Genomic DNA, 26,323 nt, shown 5'->3' with positions numbered 1-26,323 from the left:
TTCAAAATAAAAAAACAAAGTGAAAATTAATTAATAAGTGTAAATATAATTTAAGCTGACTTATTTGTATTTATGCCAATTTATAGTATAAATTTATACTTTATTCAAATACTAGAAATACAATGTCTATATTTAATTTTTAAAAACGAATAAACTAGTAAAATAAGAACAAATGTTTTCCATCTCTAACCTGCTTAACAAACATCTTGGGAGAATTTCTCAATGTTATAGACTGTAAAAGACAGTTACTAGAGTTCTCTACTTCCAGTATGATGGAGTAGCCTTACCCCTCCTTATTAAACAAAAAAAAAACAAAAGAAAAAAGCAAAGAAACAGAATCCCAAACAAAATGTATAAGGTATATGCTTTCAGACATTGAGCACCAAGCAGGGAAGTGTGATCCCTGAGAGAAGGGAAAGAACCAAGATATCCCCATGTTACCCCTGGTTTCCTGCCTATAGACACCTTCTGAACCACAGTGAACAATAAAGGAAAAAAAAAATCTAAGCAGGGTACAAAATTCTGAATAAATTAAGAAAACAATATCACAGGTTATGAAGCCCAGGGTGTTATAGTGTTCAATACAAAAAGAAAAACAGAGACAATTATGACAAAGTAAAACTCCAGAAAACTACAGGGGTATAACCCTGAGTACTAATAAATACTAAGACAACTACATGGAATGAAAGTCCTCATGGTCAGGCGAAGTAACATATAAGTACTGTAATCTGAACAATTTTTAGGTTTCACCCAGGTTTGGAAGATTCAAGTAAGCAGAGCAGAAAACCTCCATTGAACATCCAGGGTATTCACTAAAAATCTCAGAAAAATAATAATGCCACAGTATCAGGGCAAATCTTAACAAAACTTTAAAAACAAGTCTCAGTAGATACAACCCAATCATCAAATTGTCTAACTATCTGCAAGAACAATGTCTAGTGGGCAAAGAAATTTTTAGACAAGGCCATGACAGCACAAAAAATAATGGGAAAATAGTTAAAGGAGTAACATCAAACTAAAACCTGCTGCAAAGTGAAAGAAACAAACACAGAGAGAAGAGAGGGCCTACAGCATGTGGGAAAATATTTACAAACTATACATCTGACAATGGGACAAGGCGTTAATATCCAAAATATTAAGGAACTCAAAAAACTCAAGAGTAAAATAAATATAAATAATCCATTCTTAAAAAGAGATATTGACCTAAATACACATTTTTTCAAAAGAAAACATACAAATAACCAACAGGTATTTTTTTTAATGCTCAACATCACTAATCATCATGGAAATGCAAATCAAAACTACAATGAGAAATCATTTCATTCCAAGAAGAATAACTATTAACAAAAAAAACAAGTGTTGGGTGTGGTGGCGCATGCCTGTTACCCCAGTGGCTCAGGAGGCTGAGGCAGGAGGATGGCAGGTTCAAAGCCAGCCTCAGCAATTTAGCAACTCAGTGAAACCCTGTCTCTAAATAAAATACAAAATAAGGCTGGGGATGTAGTTCAGTGGTTGAGTGCCCTGAGTTTGATCCCTGGTACCAAAAATAAGTAAATAGAAAGATAAGTGTTGGCAAAGATGTGGAGAAAAAGAAACACTTGCATATGTTCATGGGAACATAAATTAGTACAACCATTATGGAAAACAGTGTGGATGTTTTTCAAAACCTTAAAAATAAACCTGCCATATGATCAAATGATCCCACTCCTGGGTAGATATAGCCAAAATAAATTAAATTGTTCTGTCAAAAAGAAATCCCACCCCCATGTTTATTATAGCACTAGTCACAATACTCAGAAAATGGAAATAACCCAAATGTCCATCAACTGATGAATGGATAAACAAAGTATGGAACATATATATAAGGATATATATATGTATATATATATGTATATATATATATATATATATATATATATATATATATATATATGCATATATAGGAACATATATATAAATATGGAACATGAATATAATTAATTCAACCTTAAAAGAGAATGAAATCTGTCATTTAAAGTAACATGGATAGAGCTGAAAATATTTAAGTAAAATAAGCCAAGAAAAGATAAAAATTGCATGTTCTTGCTCATATGTAGAAAATAAAAAAGTTGACCTCAAAGAAATTAAGAGTGTAATGGTGTTTACAAGGAGAGGAAGAGAGAGAAGAGGTAGGGAAGAGTGGAAAGAGATGGAATCAAGTGCTGTGAAGTTACAGTTGCATAGGGGTAAAAGTTTGGTTGTGCTATTAGACAGTGGGTTCACTAAAGATAGTGATTGGGATTAGATGAAAGGATTTTGAGTGTTTTAATCACAAAGAAATAATAAATGTTTGAGGAGACAGATAAAGTTGAACGGACTTATACATTATGCAATGTACACATCTATCAGAACATTATGAGCAGTTTTATGTGTTTATGTATAACTTTTAAATAAATTTAAATGTAAATAATAATAATGTCTAACATTTTAAAGGATGAAAAAATACAGCATGGATCAACATTAATTTTATAATAGCCAGAATTATTATAAAAACAATAGATACAGTAAAACACAGAAAAATGTGACCCATAAACAGGCAGCAAATCAAATAAAAAAGGAAATCAACAGACAGAGACGATAAAACTAACAGAATACCTAGTACTTGAAAAAATGTATATGTAGAGTCCCCAAAACTAAGGAAGCAAGCAGAAAAATAACAAGAAAAATAATGATTGAATTTTTTCCAATCTATAGTTTATAGACAACATCTATAAACTATAGATTCAAGAAGTTCAGTGAATCCTAAACAGATTAAATGTAAATAAAATATATAAATGCACACCATAATCAAGTTGCTGGAGTTGAGTATGGTGCCATGTACCTGTAATCTCAGCACCTCGGGAAGCTGAGGCAGGAGAATCTCAAGTTTGAAGCCAGCCTGAGCAACATAAGGAAGCCTTATCTAAAAATAAAAAATAATAATAATAATTAAAAGAACTGGGAATTAGCTCAGTGTTAGAGTGTCCCTGAATTTAATACCCAGTACCAAAAACAAAAAAGAATCAAATTGCTGGAAACTAGTTACAATGAAAATCTTAAAAGGGGCTAGGGGAAAAAAAGACACACATCAAAAAAAAGGGGGGGGCATAAGGTTAATAATAGAACATTTGTTATTAGAAACAACAGAAGCTAGAGATAATGGAATAAAATCTTTAAATTGCTGAAACAAAAAAAAATGTCAAAATTATAATACAAAAGGAGTGATGGAGCTAAAAGGAGAAATAGACAAACTCAAAAGAGAAATCTACAAATGCAGTTTGAAATTTCAGCATTCTTCTATGTTTTATACAATAGAAAAATAATAATAAAATATAAAAGACTTAATTACTACTGTTAGCTAACTTTGCTTGGTGACAATTACAGACTACCAGCAGAATACACATTTTTTTCTAGTATATGTAGATCATTAGTCAAGACATCATATCCTGAGCCACAGAACATATTTAAAGTACTAAAATCATACAGAGTATTTCTCTGACCACAAAAAAATCCAAGAATAAATTATAATAAAGAAGGAGGAGGCAGAAATATAGGAGAGAAAAATGGGTAGATATTTGTAATGTCTCCAAATATTTAAAAATTAATTAACACACTTCCAAATAATTTATGGTTCAAAGAAAAAATAATCACATAGATAACAGAAAATATTTTTACTTAATGCAAATGTAGGAGCCATCTAAATCAGTGTCTAGAGAGAAATTTATAGCTTTCTGAGTCTCTTTATTTAAAAGAGATCCAAGCCTCTATCTTAAGAAACCAGTAAAAGATAATAATAATAATAAGATAAACTAGCAAATTAAACAACACAGAAAGAAAGGGAAAATGGAAATAACAGCTGAAATTAATGAAACAGAAAACAATAGAGAGTGAATCAAAGTAAATTTTGGCTTTCTAATGATCAATAAAATTGATGAGCCTCTAACTAGACTGGAAAAGAGAGGGGCAGGGAAAGCTACTAACAACCTGTATGAAAGAAAAGATGTTACTATAAATCTTACAGACAGAAGTAGCTTCCACCCAGGTGCTGGGTCTTTCTGAGAAAGCGAAGGCAGTGCTTGGTGAGCCCTGACTTCCTCTCTTTAGCACTGTGCCCAGCAGTGACTACACCCAACAGCACTATGGCCTAGGTCTCCAAACTAGCCTCTGTCTACACTGTCTACCCTCATAATGCATGACAATGAAGCTACCATCACAGAGAATGAGATTAATAAGTTTGTTTAAAAAGTTGGTATAAACAAATCAGATTTCTCTGCTTATTCGCTAAGGCCAGGTTCAATGTTAGCCTTGGGAATTCCTATGCAATGGAGGGGCTGATGGATCTGCTCAATCAGCTGGAGGCCCCTCCACCACTGCTAAACCAGCCCAGGAGAATAAGGTAGAGATGAAGAAAGGGAATTTGGGAGTTTGATGATGACATAAGCTTGGGACATTTTGACTAAACTTTGTAATATATTAAGTAAGAAGCTGAACTTTGGGGAGGAGTGATAAGTAAGTGAGCACTTGGCTCCCATGTGTGAAACTCTGGATTAATCCACAGAACCATAGGAGAAAAAAATTGAATTCTGGGAAGAAAATTAATAATAAAAGTACTTTATGAATTGATTTATTACAATAAATTTGAAAATCTAGGTGAAATGCACAAATTCTTGAATGATACATTTTTCCAAAACCAAAACAAAAGGTAATTCTGAACCACAAAATAAAAAATTGATAAATTTGAGACCTTCGAAATTAACTTCTGTTCTTCAAAGGACATTGTTAATAATATAAATGGGAAAGTGATAGGATGGAAGAAAATATTTTCAAAATATAAATATAAAAGTGTTGATATCCAGAATATATCAAGAATTCTTACAACTCCAAACTAACAAGATAACTCATTTCAAAAATGAGCAAAATATTTGAAAAGACACTTCACAAAACAGTGGTCATGAAGTACATATAAAGATGACATCAGTCAGCAGGGAAATGCACATTAAAATCCTAGTAAGATATTATACACGCTCTGCCATGGTTAAAAATAAAGACTGACTAAACCAAAGTTCCAGAGGATATGGAACAACTGGCATTGTAATACATTACTGGTGAGAATGTAAAATAAAACAACTTTGGGAAACAGCGTGGCAGTTTCTTATGAAGTTTATACATACCACACAATTCAGTAATTCACTCTTAGGTGTTTAAAAGGAAAATAAAAATATATGTACACACAAAAACTTAGGCACAAATATTCATGGCAAATTTATTCATAGTAGTCAATGAACTTCCATCAATGGAAGAGATAAACTGTGGTATTTCCATAAGATGCAAATCAATTTGTCAATTCAAGATCTAAAACAAATTATAGACACAACAATCCTCAACATTCTGTTGAGCAAGTCAGACTCAAATGAGCATGTACATTATAGTTCCATTTATGTGAAACCCAAGGAAATGTAAACTAATCTGTACTGACATAAAGGAGTTCAGTGTTTGCCTAAGGTCTAAAATGAGGGACACAGGAGAATGTTTGTGATAATGGAAATAGTCTATACCAATTATTGTATTCACAGGATTATTCATGTTTGTCCCATCTACTTGGGCTATGCAGTTGAAAAGGATGTATCTTGTTATAAATAAATTATGCTGCAATAAATTTATATTTTAAGTACATTTTAAAAAATATGTCTGGACATAGTCATACATGCCTATAATTCCAGTGATGCAGGAGGCTCAGGCAGGAGGATCACAAGTTTGAGTCCAGCCTTAGTAGCTTAGTGAGGCCTTAAGCAACTTAAAAAGACCCTGTCTCAAAATTAAAAATAATAATAATAAAGGGGGGATGAGGTACCTCAGAGGTAAAACACCCCAAGATTCAATCCCCAGTACCCAACCTACCCCCCGCCCAAATTGTATGTAATACATGGGAAGAAAAAGTGTATTCAGTCTATCAGCATAGTTTATCTAATATACAAAAAACAGTGAAATTTATTGGCTTGGCTAACATATCAGAGTTTGGGTATGGTGTGTGCTAAAGGAAGTTTTAAGATATACATGTTTTATTTCTCTAATAAACTAACAAGTAAACCATTTTGATGAAATAAGAACTTTCTACTAAATAAAAATATTGATTTTAAGGGGAAAATGCCCATCTATAAATAGCCAGCATTCTTTTGACTAGTATTTTACTCCAATTGATGGACATCAACTAAATAATATATAACTATAATAATTTTGTTATATTATATTTTTATCTCTATCTTGCAATATTTAGCTCTACTTGCTTCCTCTCCAACCAAAACAAAACAAACAAACAAACAAAAAATAACTCTTCTGTATAATTTAAAACATCATCAGCATAGAATTTCCCAAGAGATATATTTCAATGGTTCATTCGGGTCTTCAACTACATACTTACAATCCAGATTTTCCATCATAACACTAAGCGGGAAGTACCTGTTTATTACATAAACTAACGTTTCAATGGTAAGATGGAGATAAAACCACAGTATTTATTAAAAACTAAACAAGTTACACAAGTAACTGTGTGGTTTAGGTAAAATAACTATCATTGATTATGTGCTCTCAGAATCTCTTTGCAGAGCATGTAATAGGTACTTTTTGGAAACATAACAGTACATAAAGATACATCCAATTCTATGCTTAGGATGCAAAATATACTTCCTACATGAGTCACAGGAATTAGTTTGTGACAAATATTGCTAAGCTCTCCTTGTAACAATGTATTAATTGACTCAAATTAGAAAGAATTTAGGGCTGCTGATGCTTCTTTTGGAAGGTATACCCTAAACAACTGATCTGCCTTAGAGAAAATTAATGTCTCTTGCACAGGCTAACTCAGCTAAAGATCTCCTGGATTAGTCTGGATTTCCAGAAAAGCAGATCAATAGATGACAGATAAATAGATACAGAGATACCTAGAATTATTGTAAAGAATTGTCCTAAGCATTTATGGTGGAGAAACAGTGGTATAATTTCATTCTGAGTCTGGGTACAAGTCCAAAGTAAGAGAAGACTTATTTCCCAACACAGACATGCAGGCAGAGAGTGAGTTCTCCCTTATTTTGTCATTTTGTTCTGTTCACATGGATAAGATGAGGCCCACCCAGAGTGGGGAGTTCAATCTGCTTCACTTGTCTACTGATTCAGAAGTTAATTTCGCCAGCACAGTGGTGCATACCTGTAATCCCAGCAGCTCCAAAGGCTGAGACAGGAGGATCCTGAGTTCAAGGCCAGCCTCACCAAAAGCAAGGCACTAAGCAACTCAGTGAGAACCTGTCTCTAAATAAAATTTTTTTTAAAAAAGGCTGGGGATGGGGCTTAATTTGAGTGCCCCTGAGTTCAATCCCCAATACCAAAAAAATACAAAATAACAACAACAAATAGTTAATTTCAACCAAAATACCTTCACAGACTCACCCAGAGTAATATTTAACCAGCTTATCTGAGCACCCTGAGGCCTAATCAAATTAACAAAATTAAACCTTGTATCTCCTCAGTTTTCATCTCTTTAAATACAAAATAAATAAATAAAAATTGAAGGGCTCCTCTTCTTTCCCAGGGACATTCTCTTGCTTTGGACTTCTATGACAAACAAGGAAGGTGAAAACCAAGCATAATATACAAATGATAAGATAAATGCTGTGGAAAAAAGCAAATGCTCAAGAAAGCATAATGCTGCTGTTACTGCTTTTCCCACCTGCACAGTATACTGCTGTTCCAGTGCCTTGTACATACACATCAGCTCCAGGCTCCTGACAGATGACCAAAGATATATATATATATATATATATATATATATATATATATATATATATATATATATATATATATATACACACTCACACACACACACACACACACTGTACCTAAATCACCTGGTATATATGATATATATACCAGGTGATTTAGGTACAGAGTATTTCATTTTTAGGATTATTCTAAGCTGAAAACAAATACTACAAGGAAAAAAGAAAATATACAAAGACCTTATTTTAAATCCTAAAGATTTAGCTCAAGAAGTACTAATGAGGGTATTTTACCTAAGTACTGAAAATATTGCAAGGGATAAAATAACACTTTCTTCCTATATGTAAAAGAACAAAAATGTATTCTATTTTTTCTTAAAAATTAAACTATATGCATTTTCTAAGCCAGAGATATATTATTATGCAAAGAAATTGTGAAAGTGAATTAGAATAAATTAAAAATCATATACAAATTAACACTCTAAAGAAACTTTAGTCTTCTTTTAAAAATTAGTCATTACTCAGAAAATCCAAAGTTTTAAAAATAACCTTAAAATTTATAACAGACCTCTACTACTACAAGATTAGATTTGAAGCTAAGAGGCAAAGAGAGTCACAATTTTAAAATTAATATTTAACTTTAATTCAAAAAGTGTTTTATAAATCCCTAAAAGATGTTTTTGCCCATGAATATGTTTTTCAGAAAAAAGAAATTATAGTGAGCCATAGCATGCCTTACTAAAAATAATCAAATGCTATATTCCAAACCCATTGCATCTCTAGTCAATGCTCCTGATCACAAGCTCATGTTATTAAAAAAAAAATTGTATTTGTACTTTAATTTAGAATCCATAATGAGTTTTAATACTTTCCCTCTCTATTTATACCATTAAAATTATAAAAATTTCAAGTGTTACTAGTTTAATTTTTTTGCACATGAGCCAGTGGTAAATCTGCATAACTGGGCTGGCTGACATGATCAAAATCTACATGATTGATATCCTGAGAAGATATACTATACACATGTGTAGTGTTCCCCCATAACTTTCTTTTTTATCCAATCCAGCACTAATGTATGCAAGCATTTTTGGGAATGTTTCTGCAATTATCCAAAGACTGTACTCGGGAACTGCCAGGTACCACATGCAGATGCTACGAGTAAAAGAGTTCATTCGTTTTCACCAAATCCCCAACCCTCTGAGGCAACGGCTTGAAGAGTATTTCCAGCATGCATGGACTTACACCAATGGCATTGACATGAACATGGTATGTATTTCTGTTTCCCAAAATAGTGCTACAGGCATTAGAGCTATAGCCAAAATGAAAAAGCCAGTCTCACCAGCTTTGAATCCCTTGCTTTTGTTTTCTTCTCTCAGATGTTTATTTTCTCCCCTGGAGATAGTGTCTCATTCTCAATTCATGGCATTGCATGGTGCTATATCTAGTTATACTGTGTGGCAAAGGCATTATAACATGATGCAAACTGATATAACTGTGTGTTGTAGAGTTCCCACTTCTGGTTAGAGAAAGTCTTGCTTTAGCTGGGACTTGGACTTTCAAAGTATGGCCTAATTGTCAGCACCCAAAAAAGTAGCTGAACCCATGTGAAATTAAAATTTGGCAAGTAAACTGTAACAATGTCCCCAAACAGAGATCCGAGGTTAAATAAAACATTTTAAAAAGTAGAACATTTAAAAATTTTTAGGAAAGATTAGGAAACTTAAGCATGTTAAAAGCATTTTCTGATAGGAAGTTTCATGCCACTTTCAACAACAATTTTTCTATATTTTGAAACAATTAACGCTGTGCCCTTTTAATGTACTTGCTTTAATGAATCTTTCATTTCAAGGGGAAAATATGGATTCCTTCATATATTTTAAGCAAATTTGACACCAACAATCACTTATCACAACCCTACCTCCTGTTATCACTGCTCAAAAATCAATATTTATCAGCCTGCTTTAAAGGGCCTTTTATTAGTAGGGAAAAATGCTAAAATTCTTTTATTTGCTTTTTTGATTTTAGAAAATAATTGTTACAGATAAATTATACAACAAATCCAAAGTCAATGACATATCGTTGAGCTATAGGAAAAAGATTAAAATTTGGAGCCTTCCCATCTAGCTAATCCTCCACTGGGCAAGGACCCTATTTCTGAGAATTCTTTAGAAAATAAAATCACTGACATTTAATTACATCAATTTCATAATATAAATTTTAGTAAATGAAGCTATAGAATTTACATTGATTTTTTTGTGTATGTGACCAGCAAAATTTTAACCAAAAACCAAGTTTCAAAATTAGGAGTAATGATGCAGGAAACATTACAAATATTGCCCAATTTAAAGCACATTCATTGTCTGTGGATAAGTTTATCATAACTGCATGCAATTTATTTGAGAAATAAAGAATATACCATTTTAAAACTTTTAATTTGAAGAAGTAATCAAGTTAGCACATTTCATACAAAACTGTAGCTTAATTCCATGAGTTATTTCCAATCATCCCAAAGTTCATTGTGAAAAATTCATTTGATAAATTCTCCCAGGGGAACACTTTAATCTTGCAAGAAAGAACATTTATATATTATTCGTGTATATATTTTCATCAGTATGATTGTTTAATAAAAGCATCAGTATTTAAAACTTATCTGGGAATCTCTACTGCTGGGTTGATGAAGCAGTGTCAAGAATTTTTAATCAAAATAAGTATCACTCAATTTTATTGTTCCACACTGCCAGATTATTTAAATAACAGTAGTAAAGCACTTATTTATTTTACCCCCACCCCATAAACTCTAATTTTATGACCATTTTTTTTTGTGGTAAAGTCTACTTTGTGACAACTATTTACCTTTCATTGTTTTACTCTATTACCTATGAATATGGTTTATATACCACTTGCCTATTTACAATGTACTTATGAAAGATTTATCTCTTTCCTGTCTGCTTCACACCTTAACACATGGAATCACAACACCCACCGGTAAGAACAGGAGGTATTTATATCCAATTTAATTCTCGTGTAAATTGTGGAGAACACCCTTGTTATCTGTCAGGTTTAGAGCTTGTTAAATGATTTCCAATGTTAGCTTTGATCTTTTTTGCATGATGTAGCAGAGGAAATACAAAGCAAGAAACTGGGAAAGACAACCTGGAAGAGGCCAAGTTCAGAATAGTTATTCTTAAACTTAACAACAACTTGACCTCTATCTAATATTTATATATAGTTTCCCACTCCCTGCAAAGATTTACTTCTCTGCCCCATTCCCACTCTGGTAAAGGTTATGGGTATACGGTTTGCATTAGATAATTGTCATAAAGAAAATGTCATTCTATTTCATCATCCTCTATTTTCATGATGTAGGTGCTTTTCTTTCCTCTCATCTGCATGCCAGTATTACATGATCCTGGAGTGTGTGGGCTCTAAACCATGTGCCGCTGAGTCTTGCATGTGGTTTTGAGAACTTGACTTTGCACGAACTTCTCGTTTGTACACAGTGTCTACATTTCTCATTTTGTGACTGCAAAGTGAGTAAAAAAATCAAAGTTCAAGGTAACTGAAAACTCAGCAAATGGAAGATGCTTGCTTATTAAGCATGATAATGCAAAATAAAATTGATTAGAGAAAACCAACTGTACTCCTAGTCTATTGAGAGGTTAAAAAAATAAGTGGACTTTTTTTTTACCTCCAAAACTACATTGTTAAAATTCTTATATAATGTCAATTTATTGTTAACTAAGCTATAATTTATTAACAGTTGAAGATAGTCTAGATTTATGTATTGTGATACATGAAAATACATCAAATTGTTGTATTTTGCATCAGCATTCCATGTTATTTCATTTAAGTATAACCTTAAATATAATTTCTCATGAGACATTTCAGGTCATTTTTACTGTTAGTCATGTCCAAATAAAGTACAGCATTTCTGAACACACTGTATTAATTGACTTAAAGTTATTTTCATTGCATAAAAAGATAGGGAAGAATTGACCTAAAAAGTGTGGCCATTTGTGAAAGCAATTGCCAGAATGTCCCAAAACTGAAAAAATTCTGGGAACAATGATTCCTTTAATTGAACCAATGGTTGAGTACAAAAGGAAAAGGGCCAAGGATGATGAGGCCAGATTCTTTAGAGTCTGATTTCAGACTCTAAAGAATTATCTCAAAAATTTAAAGTTATCTCAAAGATCTGCACAGGTTAATTCTGAAAACCCCTTTTCTTTTTACCTGCAGAAAATTGACTAGTTAGGAATGAGGAGATGCTTTCTCAGGTTAGGACTGATGGCTTCTCAAGGAATTTCCCTAAATCAAAGCCATCTTTCTGACCCAGTCTGAAACTTTCTGAGGTTTGCCAACATTTAGTTACAATACTACTAAGATAATGAAAATAATCTTCCATGCCAGTATAGAATCAAATGGTATCATGTCACACATAAGAGAATGAAGAAGAGTCTTGATGATTCATATATCCTTCTGGATGGAAGGAAGTAACCCATTTAAGACACAAATCACTTTGTAATTTAATATTATAATGGCATGGAAGAAAAACCTCTATAAACATTTAATGGAGAATGTATTCCATACCAAAAAATACTGCCCAGAATCCTGAGTAATGCCTGGATAATAGAAGAAAACACAGATAGGGAAGACCCAAATACAAGCTTTAAGTTGCTTCTAATCTTGGACAAGTCACTTTACCTTTTCTGCAATTTCATTAAACTTGTTATTTTCAAGTATTTTTAAAGCACAATACTCAGACATGGTAAATGTGTAAAGCCACTATCATGAGAATTTTTCTTCCTGAAGATGGAGTTTCTAGTCTATCTGCTGCCCATCTCCTCCCTCCCTGCTGTGAGCATCTGGGTCTCCCTTGTGGAACATCTGCTTCTGCATGGAGTATTATTCCAAAATTACTGGACTAGGTGGGTGGCAGAATTGTGATGGCAGAGAACCAAGGAGAACATTTCCAGTAAAGACGAGCAAAATCATTGAGGCATATATGTGGAAGAATACAAAGCAGAGTTTGACAAATCATCCAGATGAAATTTTATTTAATTATTTTTTTAGAAAGAAAGAAGAATAATTGATTGGGGTTTTTAGCCTGGGACAATCATAGATGAAATTTTGAAAGGCAGACATAGAAAGGAGTCAGAATAAGAGCCTAAGAAAAGGGATAGATTATTCAACAGTGTGGATAGAAAAGTTTTCTCTGAAGACCAACAGGGAAGACATGAGAAAAGGTGAAGATATTGGCAGAGAGAGAAAACAACTCTTGTACTACATGGTGTAGCCTCCATGTCAAGCAGGAAGTAGATAGGTACCTGAGAAAGAGTTAAGTATGGGACAGGTATAGAACTGAAAAGGGGAGGAATTTTTTGAGATTTCAATCAAGAAACAACATAGTAGGTTAAAAATACATAGAATCACAGTGGTATTCTGAGTGACATGCCATACAGTTGTAATGAGCCCAACAAACAGAGCCAATCAAGGTAGAAAAGAGAATAGTAAATGATATACTGCTTAATATAAATCCTTATTTCTTAGAGAGACATGATTTCCAAGGAACACAACGAACATTAAATCTAATGTTGCTTTACTTTCACAACTCTTTCCTAGTTTCCCTGTTATCTGTCTCCATTAGTAACACAAACCTCATTTCTGCATCCATGATTTAGCTCTACTCCTTCAGAAACTTTGTTACACTCATTCTCTGCACATATGGAAATAACTTCGTCTATGCCAGACCTTCATATTTGGATCAGTGTTTTGGTACACCATAGTGAAATGTAACGGTAGGCTGTTTCAGTTATGTTCAATTCAGCAACTCAGATTAAAAACAATACTTGTCATAATAAATCCCACACTAATATTAAAGTAAAATTTACAAAATAGCCTGGCTCGTTTTTAACACTATATTGTTTTAATCCTCCTTGACTTGTTCTAAATATCCTTTATTATACTGAAGTCCATAAATATTGTTGATTAAAAAAAACTTGACTGACCAGGTCAAGGTATCAAAGGTCTTTAATAAATTTTTTTAAAAGGATGCCCTCACATCAGACTTATTTAAAAGGGGATAGAAAATTGTCAAAAACTTGCATTTAAATTAAAATGACCCACAGGACTAGTAAAATCTTTTGGTTTTCTGTAAATAAATATCGACTTTAGGAGTTGAATTTAAAAATTTTTGCACACTAAAATTGAGAGACCGTTTTTTTGTTTTTTGTTTTTTGTTTTTTTTTTTAATCTGCATTTTGATTGGTTGACAGGCATTGCCTGGTTTTGTGGAAATTGGATAGATAGTAAAATTTTGCACAGATAAGGAGTTCACTACTTTCACACAAATGGTCACTTTTTGAGGGGGAGTTTGTGGTTGTTGATGTTGCTAGAGATAAAACTCAGGGCCTTATACATTCTAAGCAAGTCCTATCCCAAGCCCTAAATTTGTCACTCTTGATCACCTATTGTAGCCAACCCCAAACAATTGGTGCTTAAGAAAGGGCAAAGTTCACCTGCCCTTTTTATTTTACACAAAAGCTGCTCATCTTAAACTTTTAAAAACAAAAACAAACAAATAGCAACCCCACAGAGAACACTAGTACCATCTGGAACTCCCTGACATGAACAATATCAAGCTAAAGACAAGATCTGATGTTTTGAAATCACAATGATACTTGCTCAGTCATTTTTCGAAAGTGATAATAATCACTTCATCCTGGTCTCCAACCACAATCAAGAAGGATTTATATACAGGTGACATCATGCTGCTTCCACACAAAGTGAGAAAGTCTTTTTTCAGTGATGAGGTCTGACTTTTCACAACTCCTGAGCCAACAAAAGTAAGAACAGCATGACTTGGGGCTGGACATATGATAAGCAGTCATTGCAGAAATCTGCTCAGGCACTGGACACATTCTGGCTTCAGTTTCTCCATCTATTGCAAGTCTTACTCTTGAAATAGTAGGAAGGTAGATATTATGTCTCCGACGACTGTTTTTAAACTCCTTAAAATAATGGTCCTATTTGAACAGGAGTCCAAAGTGCAATTTCTTATGCCAAAGGAGATGACATATTTTAAACTGCTTTCTTTGAAAAGGTAAGAGCAAGGGAGTAATTTAAACTCAATTCAATTTCAGTTCCCTTGTTCAACAGGGAATAAATCAATCATAAACAACAGAAAAAGATCATCAAAGTTCACTTATAAAATATTCTTTGGAAATATGATTTTTTAAGAGTCTTTTAGTCTATATCCTAGAGTAATCCAGAATTTCTCAAGCTTAATAGAATCAAGTCACCACAATTTTCCCTAAAATAAAAGCCCAGTATTTTCTTCACTGGAAGATATACCCAGCAGACTGGAAATTTATATTAATAGATTTGTAAATATTTATCTATTATGTCAGGTTTCTTAGTATTTTTAAGGATTAAAGTAAACAAAAGCAGTTCATCCAACCTAAATTATCACATAGCCTTAAGGTATCAATAGCTCAAGAAATTTATACATATTTTAATTGCTTCTCTTGGTTTAAACATACTCATGTGAATGAGAATGGATGGGAAAATATGTAATTATTACAAATTATATGCTAGGTATATCTGTGGAACCTCTCTCAGTTAGCATTTTGGCTCCTATTGGCCAGATGGCTCCAAACTGAACTCTGCATTTACCCTTTTTTATTGGTGGAAGAGTGTCCATCACCTTTGTTGGCTCATTTTTAACCCCTCAGAGTTATGCTAAACTATTTATGTTTACATTGTAATTCATTTTACACTCCAGTGGTAATGTTCTATAAGCATGCTCTACAACCCTTGTAGAACTAAAAAGTGTTGTGTTTAGAAATACCTAACTATAATGGGAAGATAAGGCCAAGACTCACTCCACATCTGTATAATTATTTTACTTGAATAATTATTTATCTCTAGTCCTCACCCAATTCTGTACTGTGAATCACAGGAAATGAGGAAACTAGGAAAATGAGGTCCTGGCAGTATTTTTTATGATGGGACCTTTAACTCGGAGTCTGACTTTATCTGATTTGCCTGTGAGTTATTCTTAATATTTCACAGTAGATAACACCCACACTGATGTCAGAGCTTTATAATAAAACAGTTCCATTGATTAAATATCCAAAGAATGGAGGAGCATATGATGCCAGAATTTCACAAGCAGAACTAATAAAAGGTTAATAAAAGTATATAGGCTTGTTTGGATAAAAGACATGGAGATATTCTTGAAGTAAAGCATAGGGGAGGCATATGCATAATGGTCAGAATCAAGACAAGCAAAACAGATACACATGCAACACACCCAGTAGTGACATGAATAGGTTTATACTACAGTTACACATCATTTAAAGGCCACTGTTCTTAAGAATGAGAAAGCATTGTGTGGAATTTTAACTCAGTACATTTCTTTTCATTCTTACCCATCTTACCACACAGAATTGGGACCCATAAATGCTTTTAATTTCCTATTGAACGTAACAAATAGTTCCCATGAGAGTATGGCTTTTATACTAGCAATTCTTAGAAAGAAATTACTTTAATCATTGAAGAAAAACTAAAGGGAACAGTAAGACCTCACATTTATTCAAAGTGAAATTTTAGAATCACTGTAAGTAATCAAACAGTATAAGAACTTGTTTCAAAGTGATTAAAAATTACCTTAGACCTTTATACTCATAGATAAATCTCAAATATATCATAATATCTTGGTAACCACAATCATTTCCTATTCTCTCTCTCTCTCTCTCTCTCTCTCTCTCTCTCTCTCTCTCTCTCTCTCTCTCTCTCTTTCTCTCTCTCTCTCTCTCTCTCTCTCTCTCTCTCTCTCTCTCTCTCTCACACACACACACACACATATCCCTACATGCCTACATGAATTAAATCATAACATCTGTGCTTTTTTATAAACGGGGATTTCTTAAGCAATATTTAAAAGAGATATAGATGAAATGTATAATTATACGTACACACACACACATACACACCCATAAAATTGCCAAGAATGGCCTCAAACTTGTGATCCTCCTGCCTCAGCCTCCAAAGTAGCTGGTATTAATTTGGATTACAGGTATTCACCACCACATCTGGCTCTTACTAATACTTTTATTTTGTGTGTAGATTCCCATACAAGATTTTCTGAGCTAAAGATTGTATTTTTAATTTTAATAGCTCTTGTAAGATTATATTCCAATAGTGTTTCTTAATTTACATTACTATCAATGTTGGCATTTCCTCCTCTTCCCTTTACTAAAGTTCTTTTCAATTTTTCTGGTTTAAGGACTATGTGAGAAATAATTGTCACTTTAATGGCATTTTCCTCGCTACAAGTGAATTTGAGCATCTTTTTGAAAAATTCAAGTGACACTATATATAACACATAATATGTGATAGATAAAGTAGATAGTATAGTGTCATTTGAATTTTTATTTTATGAATTACATATTCATGGCCATGTTATATATTTTGTTTATCTTTTTCTTATTTTACAAGAACTCTGTAAATTTTATATATATATATATAAATATAAATGTTTTGTCTGTGATCTACATTATAAATTGTTCTTTTCAATATGATGATTCTATTTAACAGATCTTTTGAATAAAAAATGTTGTGATTGTTTTTATTTTTAATATGATTCCATGGGTCACCTTTATTATATGATTCAGGAATCCTTTCGTATTTTATAAAGGCCCTACTATGAACATAAGTAGTCTCCTGGATTTTCCTTAAAATTTTGTTATATGATGAAGAAAACCTTGTAATCTGAAATCTATTTTCTTAAATGATTTCTTTTACATGAATAGAAGTTAGCACTGGTGGGATTTATTACATAAGCCATTTTCCATTTAATTAAAATACTGTTATAGATTAAATTATAAGATATAATTGAGATACACATCTAGACTCTCAAGTCTGCTCAATTTGTCCATTTCTATTATAACAGTAATAGCTTATCCTTTGTGGCTGTATACCATGGCTTAATAGCTGGTAAATTATTAATGTTATTTTTCTTTTTCTAGGCTATTTGAGAGCTTTTATTCTTCCACATAAAATAGATGACTATTTTTGTTCAATTGCAATATACTTCATGTTGAACTTTTGAGACAACTCAAAGGTCAGATTGCTAAATCTGGCTTAAAAGAATAAAATATCATAACCAGTAACAGGATTTACAAATAATCTCAAAGATATTAAACATCATGAGGCATAAACATATAGACCTTTCTTCCCATATTAGTGTGAATTCTGGCTCAGATTAAACAGAGTATGTTAAAATTGATGTAAGTGATGATATAAAGTACATGATGATACAACACTTTAGCCAAAAGAAACTAATGATAATTAAGCACATTTTCTACTCTGTACATCACATAGCTCACATGACATTTTTCAGATAATCTATGAATCTATTGACAAAAGGTTTGTGTGTATGGCCTAAACAATTTAGACTAGGTATATCTTGATGAAAACACTGCACAGATAGGAACTGCCCCAATAACAAATGTAGAACTAAATTCCTGATAAGTATGCTTATCAGGAACAGGTCACTAATGTTTGTCATTAGCTGGTTATTTTTTTTCCCCAGGGTGTTCCTCAGGAAAAATAGAGAATGAATTATAAGCCTGTTATAATTTACTTTCTGTAAATTTTATGTTTATTTTTATAAATTTTGGAATTTCGGTGTTCAGTTTTTATGTTAGCTGTACATTAAAATGATCTGAAATATTTTGAACAAATCTCATTGCTTCATAAAAATTGCTTACAGCAAATTTTGAGCATCAGTTTTTTGTATGACTACTCTAATATGTAGCAAGGGAGAGAATCGGTGATTTATGACTTAAAAAATAAGCTTACCTTCCATAAGTTTTATCATTTTCTTCCCAGAAACTCTCACCTTTATTATTAAAATTATCATTAAAATTTGTATAGCTTAGTTCATCACATGAAAAATACCATACATTTCTTCTTTTACCTAGTTATGAGTAATATGGAGTTAAAAAAAAAAAAAGCAAACCTATGTTCTTTCCAACCACCTAAACAAATTGCATCATTCTAGCAGGATTTTTTTTTCTTCTTTAGCTTGGTTCTCTTTAGTTTGCTTTGATTGCTTTGAGGGGAGTTCTCTTAAAGATTTAATAACCAGAAAAAGGAAATAAATTCATCATTTAAAAAAAGATAACTATTTATTAGCTTTTTAATTCACTAGAAACTCCAAAATAGTTTTAATAAAAATGGCTTTACCATTATGACTAATATTTTTAAAATATCCTTACATTCTTGAAATAAATCTTATTTTAAAAGAGATTTTTAAAAAATATGTCTGATTTTACTGATTTGTAATTTTTTTAGAATTTTGCATCCACTTTGCTACAATATTATAATGATTATAATATTATAATATATAATTTTGCATCAACATGGCTGTAATATTATAATGATTATAATATTATAATGACCAATGGTTATATGGTCTTTAAACATTACAAAGGAAATGTAAAATCATTTGGTTCTGGTAATTTTAATAGTAGTCACCATTCCTACTCTAATGTGTTAATTATTCTACTTTAGGTGATATTGGTAATTTCTGTCTTGTCAAATACTCATCCATTTCATTTCAGCTTTCAAAGATTTTTGCATGTAGGTTTCTCTTATACTACATTTATCTTTTCTGCTTCAGCACACACATCTGCTGTCTCACTCCCTAACTTGTATATTTCTGTGCTTTCTTCTTTCCTTAAACAGCTTGTAGAAAGATTAACATATTTTTATTGTGTCTTTCTTTCTTTCTAATATTTAATTGATTTTATTTTTTAAATACATGACAGTGGAATGCATTACAATTCTTATTACACATATAGAGCACATTTTTTCATATCTGTTTGTATATAAAATATGTTCACACAAATTCATGTCTTCATACATGTACTTTGGATAATGATGTTCATCACATTCCACCATCATGGCTAAACCTCTGCCCTCTCCCTTCCCCTCCCACCCCTCTGCTCTATCTAGAGTTCATCTATTCCTCCCATGCTCCCCATCCCTACCCCATTATGGATCAGTCACCTTATATCAGAGAAAACATTCAGCATTTATTTTTTGGGAATTGGCTAACTTCACTTAGCTTATTTTTTTATTTTTGCCACTATTCTTTTCTTTTTTGGCTTGTGCTTTCAATAATTTCCCATTTCATATTTTGGATTATCCTATTATTTACTTATCCTATTATTTTTAAAGACTTTTAATATTAAGGTCTTTCATTGTTTACATCTATCTTTTCTAATAATAAAGAAAATAAAAGTAGGCATTTTCCTTTAAATAGACATTTCTCTATGGTTCCACAGGTTTTGATATGAAATGTTCCCCTTTATTACTTTCCAAAGTGTTTCTTCTTTAATCAAGAGATTATCATATTATGGTTCCTATTTACAAGTACTTCTGATTTTGTAGACAATTTTTGGATTTTTTTCTCTCTTTTTGGATTATAATTAGAGTTTATGGACTAAAGTATTTCTATTTTTCAAGTACATAAGAGCCCACATCTAATTTAGATATCTTAAAAATAACTTTCCATTATAAAACATTTTTAAAGATTTCAGCTTCCCATTATTGGGAAGGAATACATTTCCTTTCTTTTTGCAAACTGTTATTGTTTTATGTATTATATGATTGAATTGTGTAATTTCACTACACAGCTAGCCTAAATAGGTACTTAAACATATAAAACAGATGTATTACAATATTGGTGGAAGCAGAAATGTACAGATATATCTGTACCTGGAACCTTCAGAGAACCTAGTAATAGGCAATACAATTATGGGGTGGGGGGCATTATTGGGTGAAGGAAGAGAACCTTCTATTTTGAAAACATTTATCATTTTTTTAAAAAATGAACAATAACAGATATAGCTATCGCTTTTCATAGAAAACAACTGCATTTATTTTTGTTTAGCCTTAAATTTTCTTTTCCTTTTTTTTTTGTTGTTGTTTGTTTGTTTTGTTTTGTTTTGGCACAGGGAATTGAACGCAGGGCACTTTACCGATGATCTACATCCCCAGCACCACTGCTCCCATCCCTTTTTAAATTTTGAGATAAGTTCTTATTAAGTTTAAATTTTGAGATAAGTTCTAAGTGGTGATACTGGCCTTGAACTTGCCATCCTCTTGTCTCAGCCTCCCAAGACACTGGGATTACAGGTGTGTGCCATTGCACACAACTTGCCTTAAATTTTCTGATGAACAAATACCCCAACAAGTACAAAACCAACAAATGAAGTAATCAGGAAACATTTTTTGATTCTCTATACTGTTAGAAACTTTAGAAATTCAACTTAATGGACATCTATGGCAAGTCAAAATAGTTGAAGAATCTCTGGACTAAGTTTGGAATCATAGTTCTTCCACAAATAAAATCCCTTAATGTATTGTGGTATTGTGACTTGGCTTTAACATTTGAAAAATGGGATGAATGCTACTGTGCATTCTTCATAAAATTTAATGATTCAAGCAAAACAAAAATCATTCTAAAATATGATGCATGAGAAATGTTTCAGGAATCATCAAATCATCTCAAATTTGAGATGCTGTTTTAAGTTAAACGTGATATTTTAAAACATTCTTTTTATCACTTGGCAGAGGGCACTTTCTTTCTTACTCTGAAAACAAGATCAAGTCATCTATAATCTATTAATTTGGAAAGAACTATTTGCAAACATCTACCTGAACCCCCTATAGTCATATTCTGTTTATCCTTTCCACTACCAACTCTCTCAATTAATTGAGTAGGGATAAAGAGGAGAGATCCTGAAACTGTTCCTCCAATGCTGATCCCTCCTATTCACCTTAAAACCATAATGGTTTCCAAGGTTTCCCCTGAGACCTCATTTCAGAAATTCTGAGGCACCCTTTTTTTAAATCAGACTTTTGCTGAATTAGCAGAAGGACTTCAGAGCCTAGGTAACTAGGACATGTGTGTAAAAGCAATAAATCACATCAGCCCACACAGCACTGCCCACACTCTGATTTGTTCTTACCCTAATTTGAGTCAGTTTAAAGTTTACATTGCCTTCTGAAAAGAGGTAAATATGTCACAGTTATGCTTTTAGCTGGAGTTGTGGAAAAGGAAGGGGAAGATGTAGGAAGGATTTCTTTTCATTTTACAAGGATCCTTTACTAGTACCAAAACCGGTTCAGGATTCATGTTCTTGTTATCCATGTCGGTGTATGATGGAGTTTTGTTCTCCCATATGCTTTATTTTCTAAGTGATATAAGCTTTATGCTAAATGTTGATAATTTATATCCAAAAATTTATTTTCTCAATGCTTATAAATATTCCCACAGTCGTGTATTTCACAATACTCTACTTCCCCAACAATATGTTCAGACACAATGGCCTTATACAATAAAATAAGTTCTTATTCTTATGAGCTGCATGAAGCTAAAATAAGAAAATAGATGCTGAAGCAATTTAAGCTTCAACTAGGGTAAAATGTATATGTGGGGTTAAAACTTCTTACAGAGGCTACCCATTATAGTCAGTGGCTAAAATGTGGTATAAACATGAAATCACCAAGGACACATGAAATATATGTGTTATTTCTTAATGCCTAACCATAGAAATAAATATGATCTGGAATTATATAGAAATAACACAATCCATGCTGTTAGGACATTTCTGTTAACTTCTAGAAATGGAAAAAAGTAAGCTTCCTTATCGTGCTAAAGATTTATCAAAAAAAATCAATGATTCTATCAGAATCAGGAAATGCTATAAAATATTAAAACTGTACTGTAAGGCAGAGCTTAAGACTTAATATATTACTTGCATAATCTATTTGATAATCATGCTTAAGGTTTAGTGCTTCACAGGGAGTGTTAATTTGTGTTTTGATTGATCCTAATTTGTCAAGATTTAAGTACATTTAATGACCCAGAGAATTTCCCTAGAAAATTTCCTAATGACAGTTAACACAGCCACCAAAGTTGTACATATGATTAATCTGCTATTTAGGGGAACCATTTGCCACACTCTGACTGTCTTTCTAAATGTGCTCTGTTCTGCCTGCCTCTGGGAAATTTCCCCTTTATAGCTACATTAAACGAAAGGAATAATAAACATTATTACAACATAAACCAACTTTCTATACTATCAGGCCATGAGATATAAACTAGAGAATACATTTTTATTTATTTCAAAACAAATACAATACTATGAAAGAAACCTGGAGAGGGTTTTGGTAAAAATTCAACTATTGGCATGCTTCCAAACACAATCTAGAAAGTGTACCCACCATGAAAGAGTATTTTGTAATCAGGCTGAGAAACAGAAAATATTGAATATTGTGTCTTAAATTTGAGGAAAGAATAACAGCTTATTATCAATATATTGGGAATATTTAACTTTATTTAGAAATCATTTTCTATCAGCAGCCAGGTAAAATTTGATTAAGGAAATAAATACCTCTTTTTTCTTCTTGAAATGTGAAATAATAAAGACATGTCCAAAACAGAAAAAAAAACACTAATTATAATATTTCTCTGATCAGATGCCACTGATTAAAAATCAGACATAGTTTTTAAATTAGATCTGTCATATGCCTGAGTTAAACTTCTTTTTCATTAGTGCCCCAATACATAAAATAGGTAGCATAATTTTTTTATTAGTATAAATTTATAAACTTATATTTTAGGGTTTATTGATTAAAAAGTTAATGAGACACACACTTCAATTAATATATTTTATCAAGTTAGATGTTTCAGGCTTATATTAACTTCAGCATTCATTCATTCCTAAATATTTTTGATTGTTTTTCAGTATACATAAAATTTGAATTTGCACACTACGTAATTGCCAATAGTAATTTTATACCACTGTGTGTCAGCATACATAGCTTTTAGAGAAGTTCAACATGACGTTGAGTACTTCTGAATTAATGTTTGGTAGCTGTTTATTATGTAATCATTTTATTCCCCCTTTGTTTTATGTGACTCCTTTAATGAGTGTTGTTTGATTTATGTATGCTATCTTGCTTCATTGTTATTGTTGGGTTGTTCATATTCAAATGTCTTTAAACTGGGGTTCATGTAATACTAAACTAGTTGAATGTTATCTCTTAAATTAAGAATATTTGAGAGAAAATTAGTGTAGAGCTAACACCACACAAGCATTCCTTAATCTGTACAAGCTCACGTGAGCTCTGTGTAACTTGCCCCTGGAAAGGAAGGCTGTATGACTCTTCCAATGTTATGTAACCTTTTGCCATGGGTGTCACCTCTAATAGAATGAATGTAGCGAGCTGAGGACATTTAACAAAGAAATACTTTTGCATGTACCCTTAACGTTTTGTGGGTGATTTCAAGAACACTGGAATTCTAAGAACATATTTGTAAATTTATTTTCTTAACTGCATACTTTCAAAAAGGATTTAAGACAGTGAAAATCTAAGTGTAAGTAGCCAGGACTTTTAAGAAGGCAGAAATAAGGAAACAAGAACACAGCGAGATGCAAGAAAACAGAGTTCTTAAATTGATGATACATGGAGCATAAAGCATTTAAACTCTGCTGAGTCAATAGAAAACAAAACTATGTGGAAAATTTCCTAACCAGTAAGACCAAAGGAAAAAAAAAAAAACTAGTAAGCTTTTTGTCACTCAATTTCCAGCAAAAGAGAACATACCAGTTCTTCAGGAACAATAAATTTGGGTGACAAAAAAAAAAAAATTATGTCAAAGGCTATCTACTATGTATCGGATGGTTTATATACCTCATCATATCTAATTGTGGCAAAAATTCTATGAAGTTTATGTGATCAATTTAATTTTTAAAAAGAAGCAACTGAGTAGGGCACAGTGGCACACACCTGTAATCCCAATGACTCAAGAGGCTGAGGCAGGAGGATCACATGTTCAAGGGTAGCCTGGGCAACTTAACAAGACTCTGTCACAAAAAAATAAATAAATAAACAAATAAAAATAGGGTCAGGGATTAGTTCAGTGGTAGAGCATTCCTGAGTTACACATACACACACAGACACACACACACACACACCAAGGGAGAAAAAAAAAACGAGTCTGTGAGAAGTAACTCAACCAATCATACAACTGGTAAGTGACAGAGCTAGGACTTTAGCTCATGCCTGAATCCATAGCTTATATAACACACTCAAAGAAATAAGGAACCTCATCTCCATATCATCTCTGCCTTCCAACTCAAAGCATGCTTACACTTATGTGTATACACACACACACACACACTTTCATTTTTTTAAATTCTATAACCAGACTAATATACACAGTGTGTCTTCAGGGAAAATGCCAGAAACAGCAGCTATATGCTCATTAATCTTATTCCAGTTTATAGCTACAACATATTTCCTCATTTATGTGAAGTATAAAAAACCTTCTTGAACCTTATTACAACTGTGTCTTAAGAGAAAGATGAACATATCTAATTTTTTACTTGGTGTAACACTCTATTCATCTTTATTTGTGGTCATTTGTGGACAGTGGTGCTTCAGAGAGATGTAAATCATATGTGGAGGCCAGTTACTTAGAATATTTTTCTCCTATACAACCTTCAACTAAAGTGACATTTCAGAAAACAGTGTCCAAACGTAGTTCAAATCTAGTCTGGCAGCACAAGGATCCACTGTGGTAGTTTAGATGGTAAAAGGGATCAGTGACCTAGAGGATTGGTTCCATGAGAATAGCTAAGTTGATATAGGATTCCATCCAAGAGTGGGGGGAAAAATCCCTGACTTTGGAGACAAAATTGGCCAAAAGTAGGCAAGTCTCATTGGTGAGGTCTTCAGTCCAAGCAAGCAAATTGGGCAGAATCCAATAAAGTAGAACAAGACTGAGTTACTGGTCAGGGAAGAGTTTGCAGATGAGTGCCCAGGAACCCAGGAAGCCAGAGAAGGACTCCTTACTTTTAGACCTGAATCAGGTGGAGAATCTTCAGGATGAAAGTATGAGTGGCATAGAGGTGGTTGAGCAGTTTCTTACAATTGGCATGCTATTTGTTGATAACTTATAGCTAATTTCAAAGGCCCTTATTCATGGAAAAGAAACAGATGGGTGAAGTGACTTGCACAAGAGTCAACCTATGGCAATTCATAGCCAAAATTCATTTCCATGGCTTCTCCTCTACCCATTTTTGTAGGTAACTCTATACAACAAAGAAAACAAGAGCAGACGATTATGACTGTTGGACTTTATACCTTTTAGTGATTCTTTCATGTTATATCACAATTACATTACATGATGATCCTATCAAAGTAGAATCTCTATAGCTGTTTGAATATTGAAAATATAAGTAATTGTAAGTTTACTCAAATATGATTTAATTTGAAGTTCCTCTTTTGGCCAGATATATTTGAATTGCCTTAAAAACAATTCATGATTACTTTTAAATATAATATGCTATAATTAAAATAGCATACCAAAGTTGAACAAAAAAATCCCCAAATTGCATTATTCTACTATAAATTGCACCGTGTAATTCCCCCTCTTTCCATCTCAACAC

At 32.5% G+C, this 26,323-nt stretch overlaps 1 protein-coding gene across 5 annotated transcripts in view; it reads left to right on the top strand.

The window, feature by feature from the left end:
- Kcnh7 (potassium voltage-gated channel subfamily H member 7) overlaps positions 1–26,323 on the top strand; it is a 466,241-nt gene that overhangs the window by 400,010 nt on the left and 39,908 nt on the right. For all 5 annotated transcript variants that reach the window (XM_058584964.1, XM_058584962.1, XM_058584961.1 and 2 more), the window contains one exon: positions 8,854–9,053. In XM_058584964.1, the coding sequence (XP_058440947.1) occupies positions 8,854–9,053 (200 nt within the window). The remainder of the gene's footprint in view (positions 1–8,853; positions 9,054–26,323) is intronic.

The sequence above is a fragment of the Marmota monax genome, unplaced genomic scaffold (assembly GCF_021218885.2).
Source record: "Marmota monax isolate L192 unplaced genomic scaffold, Marmota_monax_Labrador192_F-V1.1 WCK01_AAM20220418_F8-fsc00129, whole genome shotgun sequence".
Taxonomy (NCBI): domain Eukaryota; kingdom Metazoa; phylum Chordata; class Mammalia; order Rodentia; family Sciuridae; genus Marmota; species Marmota monax.
This window is presented reverse-complemented; position numbering and strand designations above follow the sequence as displayed.